General features: G+C 45.7%; 1 protein-coding gene across 1 annotated transcript in view; it reads left to right on the top strand.

The window, feature by feature from the left end:
- The window catches only part of LOC142930105 (uncharacterized), a 38,038-nt gene extending 31,851 nt beyond the window's left edge, over window positions 1–6,187 (top strand). The window contains exon 3 of the mRNA XM_076072168.1: window positions 3,726–6,187. Coding sequence (XP_075928283.1) covers window positions 3,726–4,984 — 1,259 coding nt within the window. The 3' untranslated portion in view covers window positions 4,985–6,187. The remainder of the gene's footprint in view (window positions 1–3,725) is intronic.
- Window positions 6,188–22,805: the final 16,618 nt, after the last annotated feature.

Here is a 22,805-nt window from a genome sequence, read left to right as displayed (position 1 = left end):
GTGTTGGGACCACGTGTATACTGTTTACTACAGTACTATAGTGTTGTGACCACGTGTATACTGTTTACTATAGTACTATAGTTTTGTGACCACGTCTATACTGTTTACTATAGTACTATAGTGTTGTGACCACGTGTATACTGTTTACTATAGTACTATAATGTTGTGACCACGTGTATACTGTTTACTACAGTTCTATAGTGGTGTGACCACGTGTGTACTGTTTACTATAGTACTATAGTGTTGTGACCACGTGTACACTGTTTGCTACAGTACTATAGTGTTGTGACCACGTGTGTAATGTTTACCACAGTACTATAGTGTTGTGATCACGTGTGTAATGTTTACTACAGTACTATAGTGTTGTGACCACGTGTATACTGTTTACTACAGTACTATAGTGTTGTGACCACGTGTATACTGTTTACTACAGTACTATAGTGTTGTGACCACGTGTATACTGTTTACTACAGTACTATAGTGTTGTGACCACGTGTATACTGTTTACTACAGTACTATAGTGTTGTGACCACGTGTATACTGTTTACTACAGTACTATAGTGTTGTGACCACGTGTATACTGTTTACTACAGTACTATAGTGTTGTGACCACGTCTATACTGTTTACTACAGTACTATAGTGTTGTGACCACGTGTATACTGTTTACTATAGTACTATAGTGTTGTGACCACGTGTATATTGTTTACTACAGTACTATAGTGTTGTGACCACGTGTATACTGTTTACTATAGTACTATAGTGTTGTGACCACGTGTTTACTGTTTACTATAGTACTATAGTGTTGTGACCACGTGTACACTGTCTACTACAGTACTATAGTGTTGTGACCACGTGTGTAATGTTTACTACATTACTATAGTGTTGGGACCACGTGTATACTGTTTACTACAGTACTATAGTGTTGTGACCACGTGTATACTGTTTCCTATAGTACTATAGTGTTGTGACCATGTGTATACTGTTTACTATAGTACTATAGTGTTGTGACCACGTGTATACTGTTTACTACAGTACTATAGTGTTGTGACCACGTGTATACTGTTTACTATAGTACTATAGTGTTGTGACCATGTGTATACTGTTTACTATAGTACTATAGTGTTGTGACCACGTCTATACTGTTTACTACAGTACTATAGTGTTGTGACCACGTGCATACTGTTTACTATAGTACTGTAGTGTTGTGACCACGTGTATACTGTATACTACAGTACTATAGTGTTGTGACCACGTGTATACTGTTTACTATAGTACTATAGTGTTGGGACCACGTGTATACTGTTTACTACAGTACTATAGTGTTGTGACCACGTGTATACTGTTTACTATAGTACTATAGTGTTGTGACCATGTGTATACTGTTTACTATAGTACTATAGTGTTGTGACCACGTCTATACTGTTTACTACAGTACTATAGTGTTGTGACCACGTGCATACTGTTTACTATAGTACTGTAGTGTTGTGACCACGTGTATACTGTATACTACAGTACTATAGTGTTGTGACCACGTGTATACTGTTTACTATAGTACTATAGTGTTGGGACCACGTGTATACTGTTTACTACAGTACTATAGTGTTGTGACCACGTGTATACTGTTTCCTATAGTACTATAGTGTTGTGACCATGTGTATACTGTTTACTATAGTACTATAGTGTTGTGACCACGTCTATACTGTTTACTACAGTACTATAGTGTTGTGACCACGTGCATACTGTTTACTATAGTACTGTAGTGTTGTGACCACGTGTATACTGTATACTACAGTACTATAGTCTTGTGACCACGTGTATACTGTTTACTATAGTAGTATAGTGTTGGGACCACGTGTATACTGTTTACTACAGTACTATAGTGTTGTGACCACGTGTATACTGTTTACTATAGTACTATAGTGTTGTGACCACGTGTATACTGTTTACTATAGTACTATAGTGTTGTGACCACGTGTATACTGTTTACTATAGTACTATAGTGTTGGGACCACGTGTATACTGTTTACTACAGTACTATAGTGTTGTGACCACGTGTATACTGTTTACTATAGTACTATAGTGTTGGGACCACGTGTATACTGTTTACTATAGTACTATAGTGTTGGGACCACGTGTATACTCTTTACTACAGTACTATAGTGTTGTGACCACGTGTATACTGTTTACTATAGTACTATAGTGTTGTGACCACGTCTATACTGTTTACTATAGTACTATAGTGTTGTGACCACGTGTATACTGTTTACTATAGTACTATAATGTTGTGACCACGTGTATACTGTTTACTACAGTACTATAGTGGTGTGACCACGTGTGTACTGTTTACTATAGTACTATAGTGTTGTGACCACGTGTACACTGTTTGCTACAGTACTATAGTGTTGTGACCACGTGTGTAATGTTTACTACAGTACTATAGTGTTGTGATCACGTGTGTAATGTTTACTACAGTACTATAGTGTTGTGACCACGTGTATACTGTTTACTACAGTACTATAGTGTTGTGACCACGTGTGTACTGTTTACTATAGTACTATAGTGTGACCACGTGTATACTGTTTACTACAGTACTATAGTGTTGTGACCACGTGTATACTCTTTACTACAGTACTATAGTGTTGTGACCAAGTGTGTACTGTTTACTACAGTACTATAGTGTTGTGACCACGTGTATACTGTTTACTATAGTACTGTAGTGTTGTGACCACGTGTATACTGTATTTGCTATAGTACTATAGTGTTGTGACCACGTGTATACTGTTTACTACAGTACTATAGTGTTGTGACCACGTGTGTACTGTTTACTACAGTACTATAGTGTTGTGACCACGTGTATACTGTTTACTATAGTACTATAGTGTTGTGACCACGTGTATACTGCGGGATTGTGGGTAATCGTCTCCCATGCTCGGTCTCAGTCGGTGTGCCTCACTCGTATAGTCAACATCCGTGCGAACCTATCTTGTTTACTATAGTACTATAGTGTTGTGACTACGTGTATACTGTTTACTACAGTACTATAGTGTTGTGACTACGTGTATACTGTTTACTACAGTACTGTAGTGTTGTGAATACGTGTGTGTGCGTAAAGCATTTTTTTATTTTGTGTCCATGTGTAGTGACTGTTCTTTAGTAACTGTACTGCAAGTGAAAGTCGTCCTACACAATAACCATCCTCTATCTCGTCTCCCTCACACCAGCCACGATTAAATGTAATTAATAAATTTGATTACTTTATATTAAATAATAAAAATATAAAAAGGTATTTTGTATTAATATTTTTTATATGAATACGGTATTTTTGGTTTGTGGAACGAATCATCTGAGTTTCCATTATTTCTTATGGGGGAAATTCGCTTTGATATACGAGTGCTTTGGATTAAGAGCACGTTTCCAGAAGGAATTATGCTCGCAATCCAAGGTTTCACTTTATTAGTTATTTTTCTATCTACGTGAGTTTACCGAAAGATACCAAAGAGTATGCTGTTGTTAGTTTAAATGTTTGGTAAGTAAGACTTAGTCTGTGCTGCTCTCCAGTTGCCTGGATGAAAAGTGGCCCAAGTTTTTCCCAATCCTGGCCTCCTGGCTCAAAAACGTAAAAAACAAACTCGCAAGTCTGTCCCCAGGGTCACAACGCACTCACAGACACGGAGCAGGGAGATTCAGCTAATGACGCCGTTGATGTTTTTCGTAACTTTTGCAGAGAGCGATGAGAATGAGGATGAGGACCGGAAGGAGGAAGATTTCCCGGGCGCTGCAGAGAAAGAAAGGTGGAGGTCTCGGCCGAGCACCGAGTCCCTGGGCTCGTATGGCCGCGGCGCGGAGACGAAAGCGGCGGGCGCAGGGGAGGGGAAACAGCCCCGGCACCAAGCAGAGCTGTGCTCCTCACCTGAAGAATCCAGCTCCACTCAGGCCATCGCTCCCACTGGGGCCATCGCCTCCACCTCCACTCGGGCCATTGCCTCCATCTCTACTCGGGCCATCGCCTCCACCGCTGCCATCGCCTCCCCCGCTGCCATCGCCTCCACCTCCACTCAGGCCATCGCCTCCATCTCTACTCAGGCCATCGCCTCCCCCACTGATATCAACTCCACCTCCAATGCTTCCATCGCCTCCACCTCCACTCGGGCCATCGCCTCCACCTCCACTCGGGCCATCGCCTCCACCTCCACTCGGGCCATCGCCTCCACCTCCACTCGGGCCATCGCCTCCACCTCTACTCAGGCCATCGCCTCCACCTCTACTCAGGCCATCGCCCCCACCTCCACTCAGGCCATCGTCTCCATCTCTACTCAGGCCATCGCCTCCCCCACTGATATCAACTCCACCTCCACTGCTTCCATCGCCTCCACCTCCACTCAGGCCATCGCCTCCACCTCCACTCGGGCCATCTTCTCCACCTCCACTCGGGCCATCGCCTCCACCTCTACTCAGGCCATCGCCTCCACCTCCACTCAGGCCATCGCCTCCACCTCTACTCAGGCCATCGCCTCCACCTCCACTCAGGCAATCGCCTCTACCTCCACTCATGCCATCGTCTCCACCTCAACTCAGGCCATCGCCTCCACCTCCACTCAGGCCATCGCCTCCACCTCTACTCAGGCCATCGCCTCCATCTCTACTCAGGCCATCGCCTCCACCTCTACTCATGCCATCGTCTCCACCTCAACTCAGGCCATCGCCTCTACCTCTACTCAGGCCATCGCCTCCATCTCTACTCAGGACATCGCCCCCACTGCTGCCATCGCCTACACCTCCAATCGGGCCATCGGCTCCACTGCTGCCATCGCCTCCATCTCTACTCAGGCCATTGCCTCCACCACTGATATCAACTCTACCCCCACTGCAGACATCGACTCCACCTTCACTCCTGCCACTGCCTCAACCTTCACTTCTGCCATCGCCTCCACTGCCACTATCGCCACCACCGCCACTCGCACCATCACCTCCACCCATGAGTAATCAAGCTAACCCCCAGGATTGGGAGCTCCCTGCTTTCCACCTGCCTCCACCTCCACCAGAGCCCTGGGCTCCTCCACCCCACCGTGATACCAGACCGGGCCCGGCACACGAGTCTTTTGCTCCCTGTTCTTCACGGCAGCGTTACCGCAAGTCCCGCAACAGCCGCCTTCCTCCCCGCCTCCGCAAACCTCCTCTCGAATCCTCAACTCCACTGCTGCCATCGCCTCCATCTCTACTCAGGCCATTGCCTCCACCACTGATATCAACTCTACCCCCACTGCTGACATCGACTCCACCTTCACTCCTGCCATTGCCTCAACCTCCACTTCTGCCATCGCTTCCACTGCCACTATCGCCACCACCGCCACTCGCACCATCACCTCCACCCATGAGTAATCAAGCTAAACCCCAGGATTGGGAGCTCCCTGCTTTCCACCTGCCTCCACCTCCACCAGAGCCCTGGGTTCCTCCACGCCACCGTGATACCAGACCGGGCCCGGCACACGAGTCTTTTGCTCCCTATTCTTCACGGCAGCGTTACCGCAAGTCCCGCAACAGCCGCCTTCCTCCCCGCCTCCGCAAACCTCCTCTCGAATCCTCAACTCCATCCGCATTGATTCGTCCCATCCACCCGGACCGAGAGCACCTTCCCCCCGGCCTCGCTCCACCTGCAGGGCAGCGGATCCCCCCCCAGCCCAGGTGCAATGGCCGGGGTCCCGCGTACGGAGTCCCAGGTGCCCCTTCTGCCTGGCACCACTCCCACGAGTCGCGCTTCACGCGGCGTCCCGCCCTCCTCCCCACGCCTCCACCGGATCAGTGGATTCCTCCCCACCTTCGTCCCAGCCGAGCGGCTCCTGCTCCACACTGGGCCACCCGTCCCACTTTTGTTCCGTGCCGCTCCACAGATTTCCACGACAGACATCATCATCCGCCCCTTGTCCAACCCACACCACTGCATCACCATAGCCCGGCGACATTCACGGACTGCTCACACACGTGACTCCTGCTGGTCGGGTGACCGTGATGAACTATATGTGTCGCGTTGATGGCCATGTGATGGACATTGCTTTGAGTGGCAGAGCAGGTGGTTGTCATGATTAATACATTTGTGTTGTTATTGGACACTGCAGTGTGCGTGTGAGTTGCTGTGCGGTGCAACAGAGCACGTATTTGGTGTCGATCTTCGCGTGTGTGTGATTGTGTGGAGCGGTAGTGTCATGGTTAACGCTACACCGCGCTTCGAAACCCAGGTTTGACCCGAGTTAGCTTTCCGCACACGGCCACAGCCGGTGCAAGCAGTTGCGCAACTCGGTTGCACACAACTGAAGTCACTCTACACGTGGAAGTCTCTGCAACCAATTTGCTTGGCGATTGGTGGCCAGAACCACGAGCGATCCACACAGCACAGGGTGCTGGTCAGTCTGACCAACCACCCATTTCACCTGACTTTCCACAAAATCACCATTAATGTTCCTTTCCCAGGCAGTGACACCAACTCTGCCAAAGTGTGTTAGGAACTAATGCTGTGTATGTTCGGCAGAAACTCTGCACGATTCTGCTGATAAGACACTTAATTTCGAAACCATTTGAGAATGTCGTATTTATAATAAACGTGCACCATTTTTTAGCTGCTTGCCGCCCCTGTACATAGTACCTCTGTATTGATTACAAGTCCTGTGTGCTCACCATTGTACCATGGCATGTGCCTAGGTGGCACTACCGGATGGCTCCCATCCATAGCTGCCAGGCCATCGGCCAGCGCGATAAATATTCGACGCCAACCAACAAATATTTATTCCCACGAGGGGTGACGGGAACCGAACCAGGGATGTCCAGAGCAATCAACTCGTTAATGCGGGAGACCTGAATAGTTCCCGGCGCGTGACACAGTAACGCTGTTCGGCTGGCGACAGCACTCTGCTGCCGTATGCAACAACACACTCCACCCCGTTGACAACCTGGGACAGAACCGCGCCAATGCTGGTGTTGGTTGCGTCAGTATCAAGGACACACGGCATGGCAAAGTCAGAGTAGCGGAGGGGAATTGCGAAGCGCAACAAATGCGGCTTCCTCCTCCCCCCAATGAAACCTCTGACCCATAACCGTCAAGGCGTGGAGAGGTTTTGCGAAGGTAGCGAACCCAGTGACAAACCGGCGATAATAAGACGCAAAACCAATAAAACTCTGCACCTGCATCATCAACGTGGGGGTCGGCCACGTCCGAACACACGTGGTTTTGTCGGGATCTATCGCCATGCCCGATTTACTGACAATATGACCGAGATACCGCACGGATTTCTGAAGGGGGTAACACTTCTGCGGCTTGAATTTGAGATGGGCCGCTCGCATTTTAAGAAAGACAGCGCGTAACCAATCAAGATGTTCTTTGAACGTACGGCTGAAGACGATGACATCGTCGAGGTATTGTAAGCATGAGTCCCATTGAAGTGCAGCCAGCACCAGCTCCATCAGTCATTGGAACGTAGCCGGTGCTGCGTGGAGTCCCATGGGAAGCTGATTTAATTCAAACAGGCCTTGAGGTGTTCGAAAAGCCGTTTGGGTTTAGAGGCCTCATTTAGTGGCAAATGCCAAAATCCGGACAGGAGATCAAGGGTGGAGAAGTTCTGTACTCCCGCCAGAGCGTCCAGGGAATCGTCCATCCGAGGGAGAGGATACGCGTCAGCCACCGATATCTTATGAAGCTTCCTAAAGTCGACACACAACTGCAAGCTACCATCGTGCTTCTTAATGTGGTGGGTAATTGTCAGGCGTAATACGCCGCCACCACTACTGGAAAATATGTAGCTGCAGTCAGGGCCCAACAGGGGGCAATAGCGGGTCCGGCCTGTACCAAGTAGGACTCGTAGGTAAGGCAATTTGGAGGGCGGTTTGGAACCGGAGGTGGACACCCCAGGCCCCCAGTGGGGGCTGGGGGATTGCGCCGACATCCCCGGGGCCGGTGGGTCGTCGTCCTCTTCATTTGGAGACCTGGTACGTATTGTTCGCCTAGTCTCCATAATCTATAGTTAATTAACTAACGTTTGGCCACTTCCAACACCAGTTGTAGTGGGCTCAAATGGAGACTCAGGCTTCTATAGGAGACAACACGTTTATTTAACATTAACACGCTAAAACTAGATTCAAAGTTTTCGTGACTGCAGGAATTACTCTTTGATTCTTTCGGTAAAGTCACGTTGACAGAAAATAAATTAAATAATAGAATACGCCGTTTTTCCAGTGTCGCTCCTATAATTTTGTTGACGGACAAATGGACAAAGGGCACAATAGCTTAGTGTTTGTGTATGTATATGTTATGTTTTTAAGAGAAGACAAGTTTGTAAATATATTTTTCCCCCGGGAAACGCTGGGTACTTCCCGCTGGTACTGATATGAAAATATATATTTTAAACTGTGCCAAAATCAATCAAAACGAACAACAGTAGATCAGAATTAAATCTCCAATGCTTGATATTTTATCATCCGCATAGGCGAGTGATGGTCAGGATGTTGTGTATGTGTAGTCACATAGAATTGGTCACTACGTAGCATAGCGCTGGCTGCTGGCAGGGAAGGGGATCTGCAGAGTGAAGCAGCCCTGATTGACAGCAGACCACGTAATAGACCTGAGAAGGATCTCGGGTAGGACACGTCGAGAGCCTGCTAGTAGATTCTAGAAGGGGAGCGTGGCCGGAGTGGAGCGAGGCCACGCTAACAGGATTAAAGGGGACCCCGAGCAGGGGATGAGGGCCATCGTTTGGAGTGGGATCGCCGTCGTCGTCGTCGTTGCTGTTGAAGATCGTCGCCTTCGCCGCTGTTGTCATCCACTTGATAATTGTGCTGCTAGCAGTAGTTGCCTGTCTTAGTTCAGCGCCGTCAGTGTCAGATGGCGAGCGTTGTGTTGTAGGCTAGCCACCAGTGCAGAGTTGCGTTTAAGCGAGGGACAGAGCGTTGTATTACAGCAGAGAGTGTGTAACAGTATGCTCGGTGTGTAATTAAAGAATTGCCTCGAAGAAGTTACGTCTCCAAGTTAGTCACTATATATTTTTTCATGGGCATGGCTAGAGTTGTCACCTGTCCAGGAATTACCATTTGTGTTTAGGTGGTGGGTATTCATTCTTACGAGATATAGCACCCGCATTGTGTCGTTTACTGTGTAGTTCTGATAATTCTAGACTGAGTGCTGACTGAGAAATCTGTCCAGGCTTTGTCTACAGTCAAAAATGTGGCAATCTCATAGCAGCACCCTCCTGCGTCTCCAGTGTGAATATGCTGTAGAGTAAGTTTTCAACGCAGCGTATGTTTGCATGCTGAACTTCTTTCGCACCGTACGCAGGCAACCATGCTTATTGGAGGTGCGGGGGAATAACAAATTGAACAAAAAGAACAGGGACACAACTTGAAAACATAGAAGTGCATTTATACGTGGGGCGGTTGTTGAAGGGGGAGAGGGATGAAAATTATTAAGAGAGGCGTATCAGGGCAGAGCACAGTGCTGATTGGAATCTGAACTTAAATCATGAAACGTAACAAAGCCATTTTCCTAAAGCAGAACGTTTTTTAATCAGTGGATATGACCTGCAACAACAGATGCATCACAAACATGGCCATTGACGAAGACAATGGAACCAATGTTGAGAAGTGCACAAGGAAGCATAGAGATGCACATGCTAGGAATTAAACTGAGAATGGAAGACGGACACGTCAATTGGGCATCATATGCAAATTAAAGGCATAATTTTAGTTTAGAAAGGTGGGGTGAGGCAGGACACACAACTTGAAGAGATGACGGCCGGTGGTCGTGACTAACGTGGGAATGGGAGCTAAAGGAGGGAACACAACCAATAGAGCGTCCACTGCGAAGATGGATCGAATACATCATCCGGTGGGCAGTAGCCAGACAGATTTTTGCATTGCAAATCCGCAAGAGATGGTGATGGCTTCGGACAGAAGTGGAGAAATCACGGCTGGAGATGGTGACGGCTGCATAAGCAGCTTTGGAAAACATTTACACGATATCACCTTCAAAAACAACCATTCACTAAAACACATTTTCATTAAATGTGTATTCAGAAAGATAAACTAAAACAGTACAGGAATTATATCGTCTTTATTTTGCAAATTTTACAATAAAGGGTATTTTTTTCATTGCACTAGTTTAAGATAAAAACATTTTTTGCCGAAATAATGACATTAATAGGCACATTAATTGAAAGTGCAATTTTAAATTAACCGTGTAATTACTCGATAGTTTTGGTTAGAGTCTGTGCCTGTGTTAGAGTGCCGGAAAAAGTCCTGGCAAGGATTATTCAACATCACCTTGCCAGGCATGCTGAGAAGAGGATTGGGGAGCCCCATTGTGGTTTCAGGCCAGGGCAGCCACAGATGCCACATCTTCCTTCCGTTTGCTACAGCAGAGGAGTGTTGAATTCCGACAGGACTTACATCTCTGCTTTATTGACCTGGTCAATGCCTATGATACCATCAATAGGTCTGGACTCTGGGTTGTTCTTCATGCTTTCGGAGTCTCTGACTCTCTGCTCACAATAATTAAGGACTTCCATGATTTTTTAATTTTGATTTAAAGCTTTCGTGACTGCAGTAATTCATATTCTTAGTTTTTTCGGTAAAGTCACGTTGAAGAGAAACAACAAAATATATATAAAACAATAAAAAATTCTCACGACGTTTCGACCATAACTCAACACCTGATGATGACCGTTTGAGTTATGGTCGAAACGTCGTGAGAATTTTTTTATTGTTTTATATATATTTTGTTATTTTGTTGTTTCTCTTCAACGTGACTTTACCGAAAAAACTAAGAATATGACTTCCATGATATTGAGCAGGGCCGAGTAAAGCTACTTTGCCGGAAGACGAAGCTATTCCCCGTTAACCTTGGGGTTCGACAGTAATGTCCTCTGGCTCCGTACACTGTTTAAAATATTTTTGGTCCACGTCGTTCGAGAAACCTTCCATGTCCGTACCAGAGCAATCTATATCTGATATAGATACAATGGGAGGCGGATTGATGCCCGGGTGCGCTTGAGAGCTTGCTCCCGATTTGTCATCCATGTTACGTATGCGAATGATCTAGACCTGGAGCGTGCCACTAGACAGGGGTGGGGAACGTCCGGCCGGCCGGCCATGAGGCCTGCGAAATCATTTGGTCTGGCCCTGTCAAGGCAACCGCAGGCGGGACTAGAAATTCAATCAATCTTGGAGCAAACCTGGAAAAGCAGTTGCGAGTAGCAACATCATCAATACCAGCTAACATCATCAATACCAGCTAACATCATCAATGCCAGCTAATATCTCCACACGCCTCACCAAAGAGAAGCAGTTCCAGCCATCGCATTAGGGGTGAGTTAATTAAATGTTTGACCAAATATAATAGGCTAATTTTTAAGTTGATGATTTTGTATGGCCCCCGAATGATGTTATAAATATCCAAATGGCCCTTGGCACAAAAAAGGTTCCCCACCCCTGCACTAAGAGGTGGGGCCTTAACCATCAGCCCCACCAAAACTAAGCACCTGCCTCGCTATGTTGTGCCATTAAACAAGGCGTGGGCAATTTTTTTTACTCGCGGGCCACAATGGGTTCTAAAATTTGACAGAGGGGCCGGGCAAGGAACAGATGGATGGAGTGTTTGTGTGAACTAATATAAATGACATGTAATAATCATTACATGAAAGGATTTGGCCTTTAACAGGTAGCAAAGCATTTATTTGCAAGGCAATTTAACAAATTGCACGAACATGAACAATACAAAAACATGTCGTAACGTGACTGATCAAACATCATGAAAACATCTGAGGCCTGCGCCCAAACCAATTACCACATTCCCGGACAAAGTGCTCCATCTAATGGGGAAATGAGGGCATTACAGGTGAAAGGTAAAATTTAATTTAATAATATTTGGACACGTTCGGGGGGCCGGATTAAAAAGCCCAGCCCATGTCTGCATTAAACCCTCCACCCCTTAACTCCCCATTGGTGATGGGGCAGTTGTAAATTGGATAGTTTTCCACAACTGGATAGTGTGCTTATGACCAACTCCGGTTTGACAGAAGAGGTCTCACTCCGAATCAGTCGAGCGGCATTATCTTTTCATCGGTTGCATAACGCTGTGTGGAAGCTACCTGATATCTGTCGCTCCACAGCAGTCTTCGGATCTTCTCGGCCACGGTCATGCCCTTCCTTCTCGATGCTTGCCAAACGTGGACCCCCCTAATGGAACATCTTCGCCGGTTATAAACATTCAGGATGGCCTTCCTACGATCCATCCTGGGTTTAACCAGGCTGGATTGTGTGAGCTCACAATCCTTGACAGATCTGGACAAAGTCCCATCGGTAAGCGCCTCCAGCAGGTAATGCTACATTGGCTGGGTCATGTACCACGACTCCCTAACCACTGCATTAAAGGGGGCTAAACAGGCGCGGCACGGGCTAGAGAAGAGATTAAATGATGTGGTACAAGAGGATGTGGAACTGAATTGACTTGCGAATGACTGGTACCAGCAGTGTAAAGCGCGGCCTATGTGGAGGAGACTCATGATGTACGATACTGGGCAGTTGGAGGTAGTCGCCCTCCAGCAACAACAGAGGGCAGCAGAGAGACGCTCACAACAAGGAGCAGAGCCTTAGGCGGATAAAACACATCAAGTTGGCACAGTAGGGGAGGCACAGCTGACACATCTGCCACTCATCTCTGTCAAACCATGGCAGCTGAATCTGACCCGTGATCACGTGGCCATAAAGTGCACTTAGCCTGGCACAAGTGCCGTAGCAACGTCACAGCCACTTAGTGGCGGTTGTTGTCTGTGTGTGTGCAATTGTAGTGACTCATTTCGCCCCTTACGACAAGCAAGCCAACATCAGGACGCAAGGTATTTGAACATAAAATGTTTTTATAAATTTGTATGTATTTTATGTTTCATACACGATCCCGACAGTCCTCGACTTATGAACTCAATTAGTTCCTGGGACCCGTTCGTGAGTCAAACGGTTTGTAAGTGGGAACACAATAATGTACACACGTGCGTGCACGCACACACGAGCACAAACACTGGAAGCGCGAGGATGACACAACTCGTGGAGGATCGCTCCGCTGAAAAAAAATAGATCCTCGGTTCAGTTTGCAAGTGCGAGTTCGCGTTGTAATTCTCAATGTTAAAACACATTTCATGGAAGCTGGTTCCTAAGTGCGGAAATTCGTAAGTCGAGTGGTTCGTAAGTCGATGCCTGCATGTATGTGAAATGTTTATTTGTGACTGTAAACGGAAAAATCCGTGTAGCCAGTTACCCAGTTAGTTTCGGTGGAAACAGCTGGAACCCACTAACAGAGTTAATTTTGTGGTGGTGAGAAACCCAGCCAGTAAGGAAACTCGAGGCATACATTATTGTAATAGCAGTATGACTTACATTGCTATAGCAGATTTGATGAAAAATCTTGAAGATAACATTTACCATTATCTTATTGCAATATATGAAAGTGTCATGGCAAATTAAAACGATGTGAAACAATTTAACAATCCTGTACAGCGATACACATAATCAAATTAAGTTAACTGGAAACGCTGAAACACGTACATATTAGTGAACATATCGTGAATAGAAGAAACTGATTTAACAAAGTATCCACACAATTAAAACATCAATGAAGCAGGTTGCTGGAATGGATGCTCCAGGCGCCACTCTACGCGTGAGTGGTGCCAGTGGACTGAGAGGCCGTGCCAGGTGTCGCTTTCGCTGGCTGCTCAATGACCACCACCCTCTCGGCCGCTGCAGGGAGGGCGCGGCGCTGAGCCTTGAACTTCAGCTTCCCGTCTTCAGTCAAGCAGCAGCTCACGCTCTGCGGGTCCACGTCCCTGGGCAGCTGCGTCTCCCTGTGGAACTCCTGGCAGCTGTGGCTGTAGCTGCCGCTGCTGACTTCTCCGCTCTTCACCTCGCGCCGTCCGGCCACCACCAGCTTGTCTCCAGACACCTTCACGGCCAGGTCCTGTGGGGAGAAGTCCTGCACGTCAAGAGACGCGACAAACCCGCCTCCCTGCTCCTGTGGATCTTCAATCTGGAACCCACTGCTCACGGCCGGCTGCTGCAGCAGTGCGTCTCCGAGGCTGCCCGGAGCCCGCGTGTGGCTGATGAGCTGATCGACTCCACGGAAGATTCTCTCCATCCTCTCGATCTCGCTCCTCATGTCTCGCTGCAGCTGCTGGAAGAGACTTTCACCGTGGGGGTTCCAGACCGGCCAGCCTGGCCAGACGCTCCTCTCCATCACGTGCATCGCAGGGAAGTAAACACTCAGGGCCATGCTTGTTGATGTGCTTCACAGTGAGGCTCGCTTCAGCTGTGAGCGCTGTTCCCTCCTCTGCCGATGTTCTGCCAGTGCAGCTACAGGAGCTGCTTTTATAGCCCTGGCAGTGGCTACGAGCAGATGCCAGGGGGAGCCAGAAGCTTCCAGAATGACGCAGCTGCTCCCAGCGGCTTACATCATCCGCACAGAATCAAGAGCGTGACTCGTGTCTCAGGCTGCAGTTTGTGACAAGTTCACTACAATAGCATTTAGTTCACCCTGTCAATGTGTAAGTATCAAATTATAGCATTACGTATATTTTAAAAATAACCATGGTACAGAATTGATAGTTTTTTATTAAGTCAAATGTAAGGGACATTTGTAGTCTTTGTGTGACTCAGTCTTTCCTGATAAGGCTGATGATGTCATTGTGCTGTGTAAGCGAGAATTTAAGTTTCGGTTTGTATCACCCTTCAAAGTGTAGTAATTTCAATTAAATATAGAAGAGCACATCACTGTTTTACATTCATTATCAGTGCTGAGTGAATTCCATGGCAGTAAACTGCTCACAAACTGCAGCCTGAGACACGAGTCACGCTCTTGATTCTGTGCGGATGGAGGAAGCCCTGGGAGCAGCTGCATCATTCTGGACGCTTCTGGCTGCCCCTGGCATCTGCTCGTAGCTACTGCCAGGGCTATAAAAGCAGCTCCTGTAGCTGCACTGGCAGAACATCGGCGGAGGAGGGAGCAGCGCTCACAGCTGAAGCGAGCCTCACTGTGAAGCACATCAACAAGCATGGCCCTGAGTGTTTACTTCCCTGCGATGCACGTGATGGAGAGGAGCGTCTGGCCAGGCTGGCCGGTCTGGAACCCCCGCGGTGAAAGTCTCTTCCAGCAGCTGCAGCGAGACATGAGGAGCGAGATCGAGAGGATGGAGAGAATCTTCCGTGGAGTCGATCAGCTCAGCAGCCACACGCGGGCTCCGGGCAGCCTCGGAGACGCACTGCTGCAGCAGCCGGCCGTGAGCAGTGGGTTCCAGATTGAAGATCCACAGGAGCAGGGAGGCGGGTTTGTCGCGTCCCTGGACGTGCAGGACTTCTCCCCACAGGACCTGGCCGTGAAGGTGTCTGGAGACAAGCTGGTGGTGGCCGGACGGCGCGAGGTGAAGAGCGGAGAAGTCAGCAGCGGCAGCTACAGCCACAGCTGCCAGGAGTTCCACAGGGAGACGCAGCTGCCCAGGGACGTGGACCCGCAGAGCGTGAGCTGCTGCTTGACTGAAGACGGGAAGCTGAAGTTCAAGGCTCAACGCCGCGCCCTCCCTGCAGCAGCCGAGAGGGTGGTGGTCATTGAGCAGCCAGCGACAGCGACTCCTGGCACGGCCTCTCAGTCCACTGGCACCACTCACGCGTAGAGTGGCGCCTGGAGCATCCGTTCCAGCAACCTGCTTTATTGACGTTTCAATTGTGTGGATATTTTGTTTGACCGACCCTCTGTGCTGCATTATATTGTTTCCAAACTTTACTAAATCTTGTTCAATTTGACGTGCTTCTTCATCCCTCTGTGTTTCCTCTCTCTCTTAAATTTAGCTATTCTATACCTGATGATGATTGCTTGCGTTGCAATCGAAACGTCGTATGCTATTCTGTAATTGTATTTTATTATTTCTTATTTCTACGTGACTTTACCGACAAAACCAAAGAGCGGTTTCTTCTATCCACGCTATGTTCAGTAATATTTACGTGTTTCAGCGTTCACATTCAACTTCATTGGATTAAGTGTATCGCTGTAAAGGATTGTCAAATTGTATCGCATCTTTTAATTTGCCATTAAACGTTCATATATTGCAAAAAGATAATGATAAATGTTATCTTCAAGTATTTTTCATCATTACACGTGACTATTTTCCACAGTCTAATTTTCGAACTACTATAATACTATACTGTTTGTGTGAATGGTAATGATGCTTGTTTTTTGTAATAAAATGCCTTTCAATTTCCTGCAACAGTTGCAACTGTTATTTTTTCTACATTGTGTTTGTTTCATCGTTACTGTGGATCAGAGTTCTGGACACAGAATTCCCCAAAACTAAGACAACCGGTAACGCGGCCTCATTGCTCCCTGTCCGTGACAAATCCCAAGGTGCCAGGCTCACGCCGTCGGCCCTGCCGAGTCACTCGGCACTCAGAATCTGGGATTGGCTTGCAATGATCAAAGATCAATCTTACCACTTCACATTTCACTTGTATCATCCTTCAATTGGTAGTAAATCCTTCGCTAAGGAATTGGTCCTCAAATCGTGGGGACAAGCGTACCACAGAAAAATTAGTTGCCATTTAATGTTTGCGACACAGAGAATGTAAATAGTTACATGACAAAATCGCTGCTGTAGCAGTGTAAGTCACGCTGCTATTAACATATTCTATGTCTCGAGTTTCCTGGCTGGCTGCTGGCTGTGCTTCTCTCCACCCCAACAATAACTCCGTTGTTAGTGGGTGCAGGAGACAATAGGGACACCAACAAGGTGGGAATAACCGGAACAGTATTTGAAGACTGACACGGTTAATTTAAAATTGCACTTTGAATGTATGCGCCAATTAACGTCATTCATTTTGACAAAATAACTTGTTGTATCCTAGACAATTAGAAACTAAACCTTAAGACATTAAACTAGTACAATTAAAATGTACGATTCATTGTAAAGTTAGCAAAATAAATAAATGATCTAATTCATATACTATATTCTTGGTTCTTTCGGTGAAGTCACGTAGAAGGGAAACAATAAAATCATATTTTTCGATTTGAAGCTTTCGTGACTGCAAGGATTCATCTTCTTTGGTTCTTTCGGTAAAGTCACGTAGAATGAGAATAAAATAATAAAAAAACACAATAAAATTATCACGACGTTTCGGCCACAACGCAAGCGGCCGTCTTCAGGTGAAAGGTACAGAACTGTCGGGACGACAGAGCTTCAATGAACGATGTTAAGATTCGTAGCGACTTTTATGCTGGTTGGGAGAAGTGAGGCACCTTGACAAAGGGTTTTACATATCAATAGCTGAAGGATTAGCATGTGACTGGTCACGGAAATGGCTATGTTAAAGTCAAAATCTACACATCCACAGAGGCAACTAGTAATTTAGCATTGAAATAGCTAAGGGATCAGCTTGTGCAAATAGCTGAGGGATTAGCTTGTGAATGGTCACGGAAACGGCTATGTTAAAGTCAAAACCTACACATCCACAGAGGCAACTAGTAATTTAGCATTGAAATAGCTAAGGGATTAGCTTGGGACTGGTCACAGGAATGGCTATGTTAAAGTCAAAACCTACACATCCACAGAGGCAACTAGTAATTTAGCATTGAAATAGCTAAGGGATTAGCTTGTGCAAATAGCTGAGGGATTAGCTTGTGACTGGTCACAGAAATGGCTATGTTAAAGTAAAGACCTACACATCAACAGAGGCAACTAGTAATTTAGCATTGAAATAGCTAAGGGATTAGCTTGTGACTGGTCACAGAAATAGATGTTAAAGTAAAGGCCTACACATCCACAGAGCTTCAATGAACGCTGTTAAAATTCGTAGCGACTATTAAGCTGGTTGGGAGAAGTGAGGCACCTTGACAAAGGGATTTACATATCAAATAGCTGAGGGATTAGCTTGTGATTGGTCACGGAAATAGCTATGTTAAAGTCAAAACCTACACATTCACAGAGGCAACTAGTAATTTAGCATTGAGATAGCTAAGGGATTAGCTTGTGACTGGTCACAGGAATGGCTATGTTAAAGTCAAAACCTACACATCCACAGAGGCAACTAGTAATTTAGCATTGAAATATCTAAGGGATTAGCTAGTGCAAATAGCTGAGGGATTAGCTTGTGACTGGCCACGGAAATGGCTATGTTAAAGTCAAAACCTACACATCCACAGAGGCAACTAGTAAGTTAGCATTGAAATAGCTAAGGGATTAGCTTGTGACTGGTCACATAAATAGATGTTAAAGTAAAGGCCTACACATCCACAGAGCTTCAATGAACGCTGTTAAGATTCGTAGCGACTTTTAAGCTGGTTGGGAGAAGTGAGGCACCTTGACAAAGGGGTTTACATATCAAATAGCTGAGGGGTTAGCTTGTGACTGATCACGGAAATGGCTATGTTAAAGTCAAAACCTACACATCCACAGAGGCACCTAGTACAAATCAAACAGGAGAATTTAGCATTGAAATAGCTAAGGGATAAGCTTGTGACTGGTCATAGAAATACCTATGTTAAAGGCAAAGCCTACACATCCACAGAGGGACCTCGTACATGGACGCCAAAGGGGGCTGCAACAACTCAACTGTCATACAGTAAAGCGATGTGAAAAACCTCATTCTAAATTACATCAATATAATAAATGTACTCAATATATTCTTCAATAAGCTGAGCTATTAACATTAACTGGGTATACACTACACTATATAATGAATATCATATAGTAAACCAATACAAACTAAAATATAAACTACCTCAATGTTATTTCACAATGTTATATGGTGAAAAAACGGGTGGATTCTTACCTTCCTCACCACGGACAGCTACGTTCAGACGGACGAGTCCATCCATGGTTGGAGCGGAGGAGGAAGGAGGGGAGAAACAGCTGCGAGGCGCTGTTATACTCCATGTTATAAACCATACCATTAACCGTGGTGTGAGAGGTATTAAAAGTCAGTGCCAGCGAAAGAGCTACGGTCTGAAGGTCCTCGTAAAATACGATTAATTAAGAACCGAAATGGTTTAAACATCTTCCCAATGGTTACTAAGCCAGAATCCATCTTCTCGGTTGAAATTGTCTCTATTTGTATATGTGGATGGCCTCATGAACGAATCTCTCATGGTAGCCGGTTGGTTTGCACTTCGCTTAACTGTATGACAGTTGAGTTGTTGCAGCCCCCTTTGGCGTCCATGTACGAAGTGCCTCTGTGGATGTGTAGGCTTTGACTTTAACATCTATTTCTGTGACCAGTCACAAGCTTATCCCTTAGCTATTTCAATGCTAAATTACTAGTTGCCTCTGTGGAAGTGTAGGTTTTGACTTTAACATAGCCATTTCCGTGACCAGCCACAAGATAATCCCTCAGCTATTTGATATGTAAACCCCTTTGTCAAGTTACCTCACTTCTCCCAACCAGCTTAAAAGTCGCTACGAATCTTAACAGCGTTCATTGAAGCTCTTTGGATGTGTAGGCCTTTACTTTAACATCTATTTCTGTGACTAGTCACAAGCTAATCCCTTAGCTATTTCAATGCTAAATTACTAGTTGCCTCTGTGGATGTGTAGGTTTTGACTTTAACATAGCCATTCCTGTGACCAGTGACAAGTTAATCCCTTAGCTATTTCAATGCTAAATTACTAGTTGCATCTGTGGATGTGTAGGTTTTGACTTTAACATAGCCATTTCCGTGACCAGTCACAAGCTAATCCCTCAGCTATTGATATGTAAACCCCTTTGTCAAGGTGCCTCACTTCTCCCAACCAGCTTAAAAGTAGCTACGAATCTTAACATTGTTCATTTAAGCTCTGTCGTCCCGACAGTTCTGTACCTTTCACCTGAAGACGGCCGCTTGCGTTGTGGCCAAAACGTCGTGAGAATTTCATCGTGTTATTTTATTATTTTATTCTCATTCTACGGGACTTTACCGAAAGAACCAAAGAAAATAAAATAATAAAGATATAAAACAATAAAATTCTCACAAATCAAAATTCAGATACTGTTGATTTATTCACTCCATCTCCGCAGTTGACACTGCCGGTTGTGTTCCCTCCTTAGCTCCCATTCCCACGTTAGTCTCGACCACCGGCCGTCATCACTTCAAGTTGTGTGTCCTGCCTCACCCCACCTTTATAAACTAAAATTACGTCCTTAATTTGCATATGATGTGCAATTGACGTGTCCGTCTTCCAGTATCAGTGTTTTTCTTAGGATGTGCATCATCTCTACGCTTCCTTGTGCATTTCTAAACATTGGTTCTATTTTCCGTTTGTGATGCATCTGTTTGAAAAAAACGTTCTGCTTAAGGCATATGGCTCAGTTACGTTTCATTATTAAGTTAAGATAATAATAATAAGCACTTTGCTCTGCCCTGATACGCTTCTCTTAATCATTTTCATCCCTCTTCCCCTTCAACAACCGCCCTACGTGTAGATGCACTTCTGTGTTTTCAAGTTGTGTCCCTGTTCTTTTTGCGTTCAGTTTGTTATTACCCCACACCTCCATTAAAGCATGGTTGGCTGCGTACGGTGCGAAAGAAGTTCACCATGCAAACATACGCTGCGTTGAAAAATTATTCTATTGACTGCAGACCAAACCTGGACAGATTTCTCAATACGAGTGCAATATCGAGGGTACAGATCAATACCACCTGAACACAGATGCTAATTCCCGGACGGGTGGCAACTCTAGCCATGCCCATGCAAACATACACAACATCTTGACCATGAATCGCCTATGCGGCAGATTAAATATCAAGCTTTTAACATTGATTTATTTTGGCGCAGTTTCAAGTAAGTATTTTTAATATAATTATTGTATTGTCATTTACTGTATAATTATGATAATAGACCAAGCACTGAGACATTGCCCAGGGTTGGTCTACAATCAAAAAGGTGGCAACCCCATAGCACACCCTCATGTGTTCCAGTGTTAACACATCGTATTTCGATTTAAAGCTTTCGTGACTGCAAGGATTCATCTTCTTTGGTTCTTTCGGTGAAGTCACGTAGAATGAGAATAAAAAAATAAATTGATAAAATAAAATAACACAATAAAATTCTCACGACGTTTCGGCCACAGCGCCTCGCAGCTGTCTCTCTCCCCCTCCTCTGTTCCGACCATGAATGAACTCGTCCGTCTTAACGGGGCCCGTAGATATCCGTGTTGCTAAAGTTGAGGGTAAGAATCCACCCATTTTTTCGCCATATAGCATTGTGATATATAACGACGTATTGTTGGTAGCTTAGCTGATTGGAGAATATACAGAGTTTACTGATAACATTGAGGTAATTTATATTTTAGTTTTTTATTGGTTCACTATGTAGTATTCATTATATATTGTACTGTATACCCAGTTACTATGAATAGCTCAGATATGTAGGCTTTGACTTCTACATAGCCATTACTGTGAACAGTCACAAGCTAATCACTCAGTTATTTCAATGCTAAATTCTCCTGTTTGATTTGTACTAGGTGCCTCTGTGAATGTGTATGCTCTGACTTTAACATAGCTATTTCTGTGAACAGTCACAAGCTATTCACTCAGCTATTTCAATGCTAAATTCTATGCTAATTCCTTTGTCAAGGCGCTTTCTTTCTTCTCACACAGCTTAAAGGTCGCGATCTGAGCGTGGCTTATTCGCTCCAGCGCTGTCCTCCAGACAGTCTCGTCCGTTCACCTGATGAAGGCCGCTTGTGTTGTGGCCGAAACATTGTGATAATTTTATTGTGTTATTTAATTTTATCAATTTATTATTTTTTCTCATTCGACGTGACTTTACCGAAAAAAACAATGAAGATGAACACATCGTATGTTTGTATCTTGAACTTCTTTCGCACCGTACGTAGCCCACCGTGCTAATCGGAGGAATGAGGTGAGCGGGATTCGAACTCGTGTAGTCGGAGTTCGTAGCGCAGTGCGCTAACCACTGCGCCACCGCTCCCCCCACCACACACGCGCACAGCAACTCCAGAGAGCGACTTTTGGGTCAGAGATAGCCGCATTGCACTGGGGCCGTCCATAAATGACGTCACTCACCTGGGGGGGCGGGGGGCGATCAGACATTTGTGACGATGTGTGACGATGGGGGGGGGGGGGTTGATAAATAGTGACGTCACCTCAAAATGTGCAACTTTAAATAAATATAGACAACACGTTCTACTTAATTAAATAGACTTTTTAATAAATATTTTCTCCTACAACATCAGAGTGCAGCGCCACATTAAATACGCACTACAATGACGATAGTTTAAAGCGATTTGAAGCATGTTTTATATTTGGGGGGGGGCAGAGCTTTGTGACGTCATATTTGGGGGGGGTCTGACTTTTTGTGACGCCGCGTGACGATGGGGGAGGGGGGTCAAAAATCGCGTGACGTCATTTATGGACGGCCCCCACAGCGTGAAATAGCGCAACAAACCGAACCCGCGTACAGCGAGGGAAGCCCTGCCTGGTTTATCATTCATTAATCTCCAGTTAAGTCACAAACGAATCTCTTAGAGCCGAAGGCGCGATCCAGTATCACGTTGGCATGCCGTGTCAACCCGTACGGGGTTACCCCGTATTCGTGTACAGGGAGATTGAGTTCTCAGGTCCATACGGCTTACTAGAGCCGTTTCAAAACGGGCAAACCAATGTTTTGTTTGATGGGACTTTGTAGGATGAACGTTGAGATTTGTAAGGGGCACGGGGTGACCAATAAGGTCTGAATTGGTCTGTAATAAGAGAGGCAATGGTTAGGGGGTGACAGGTGTGCGTTGGCACTGCGTGCCA

Source organism: Petromyzon marinus, chromosome 37, assembly GCF_048934315.1.
Source record: "Petromyzon marinus isolate PM22_M1 ecotype Great Lakes invasive population chromosome 37, UKy_Petmar_22M1.pri1.0, whole genome shotgun sequence".
In the NCBI taxonomy this organism is placed as follows: domain Eukaryota; kingdom Metazoa; phylum Chordata; class Hyperoartia; order Petromyzontiformes; family Petromyzontidae; genus Petromyzon; species Petromyzon marinus.
This window is presented reverse-complemented; position numbering and strand designations above follow the sequence as displayed.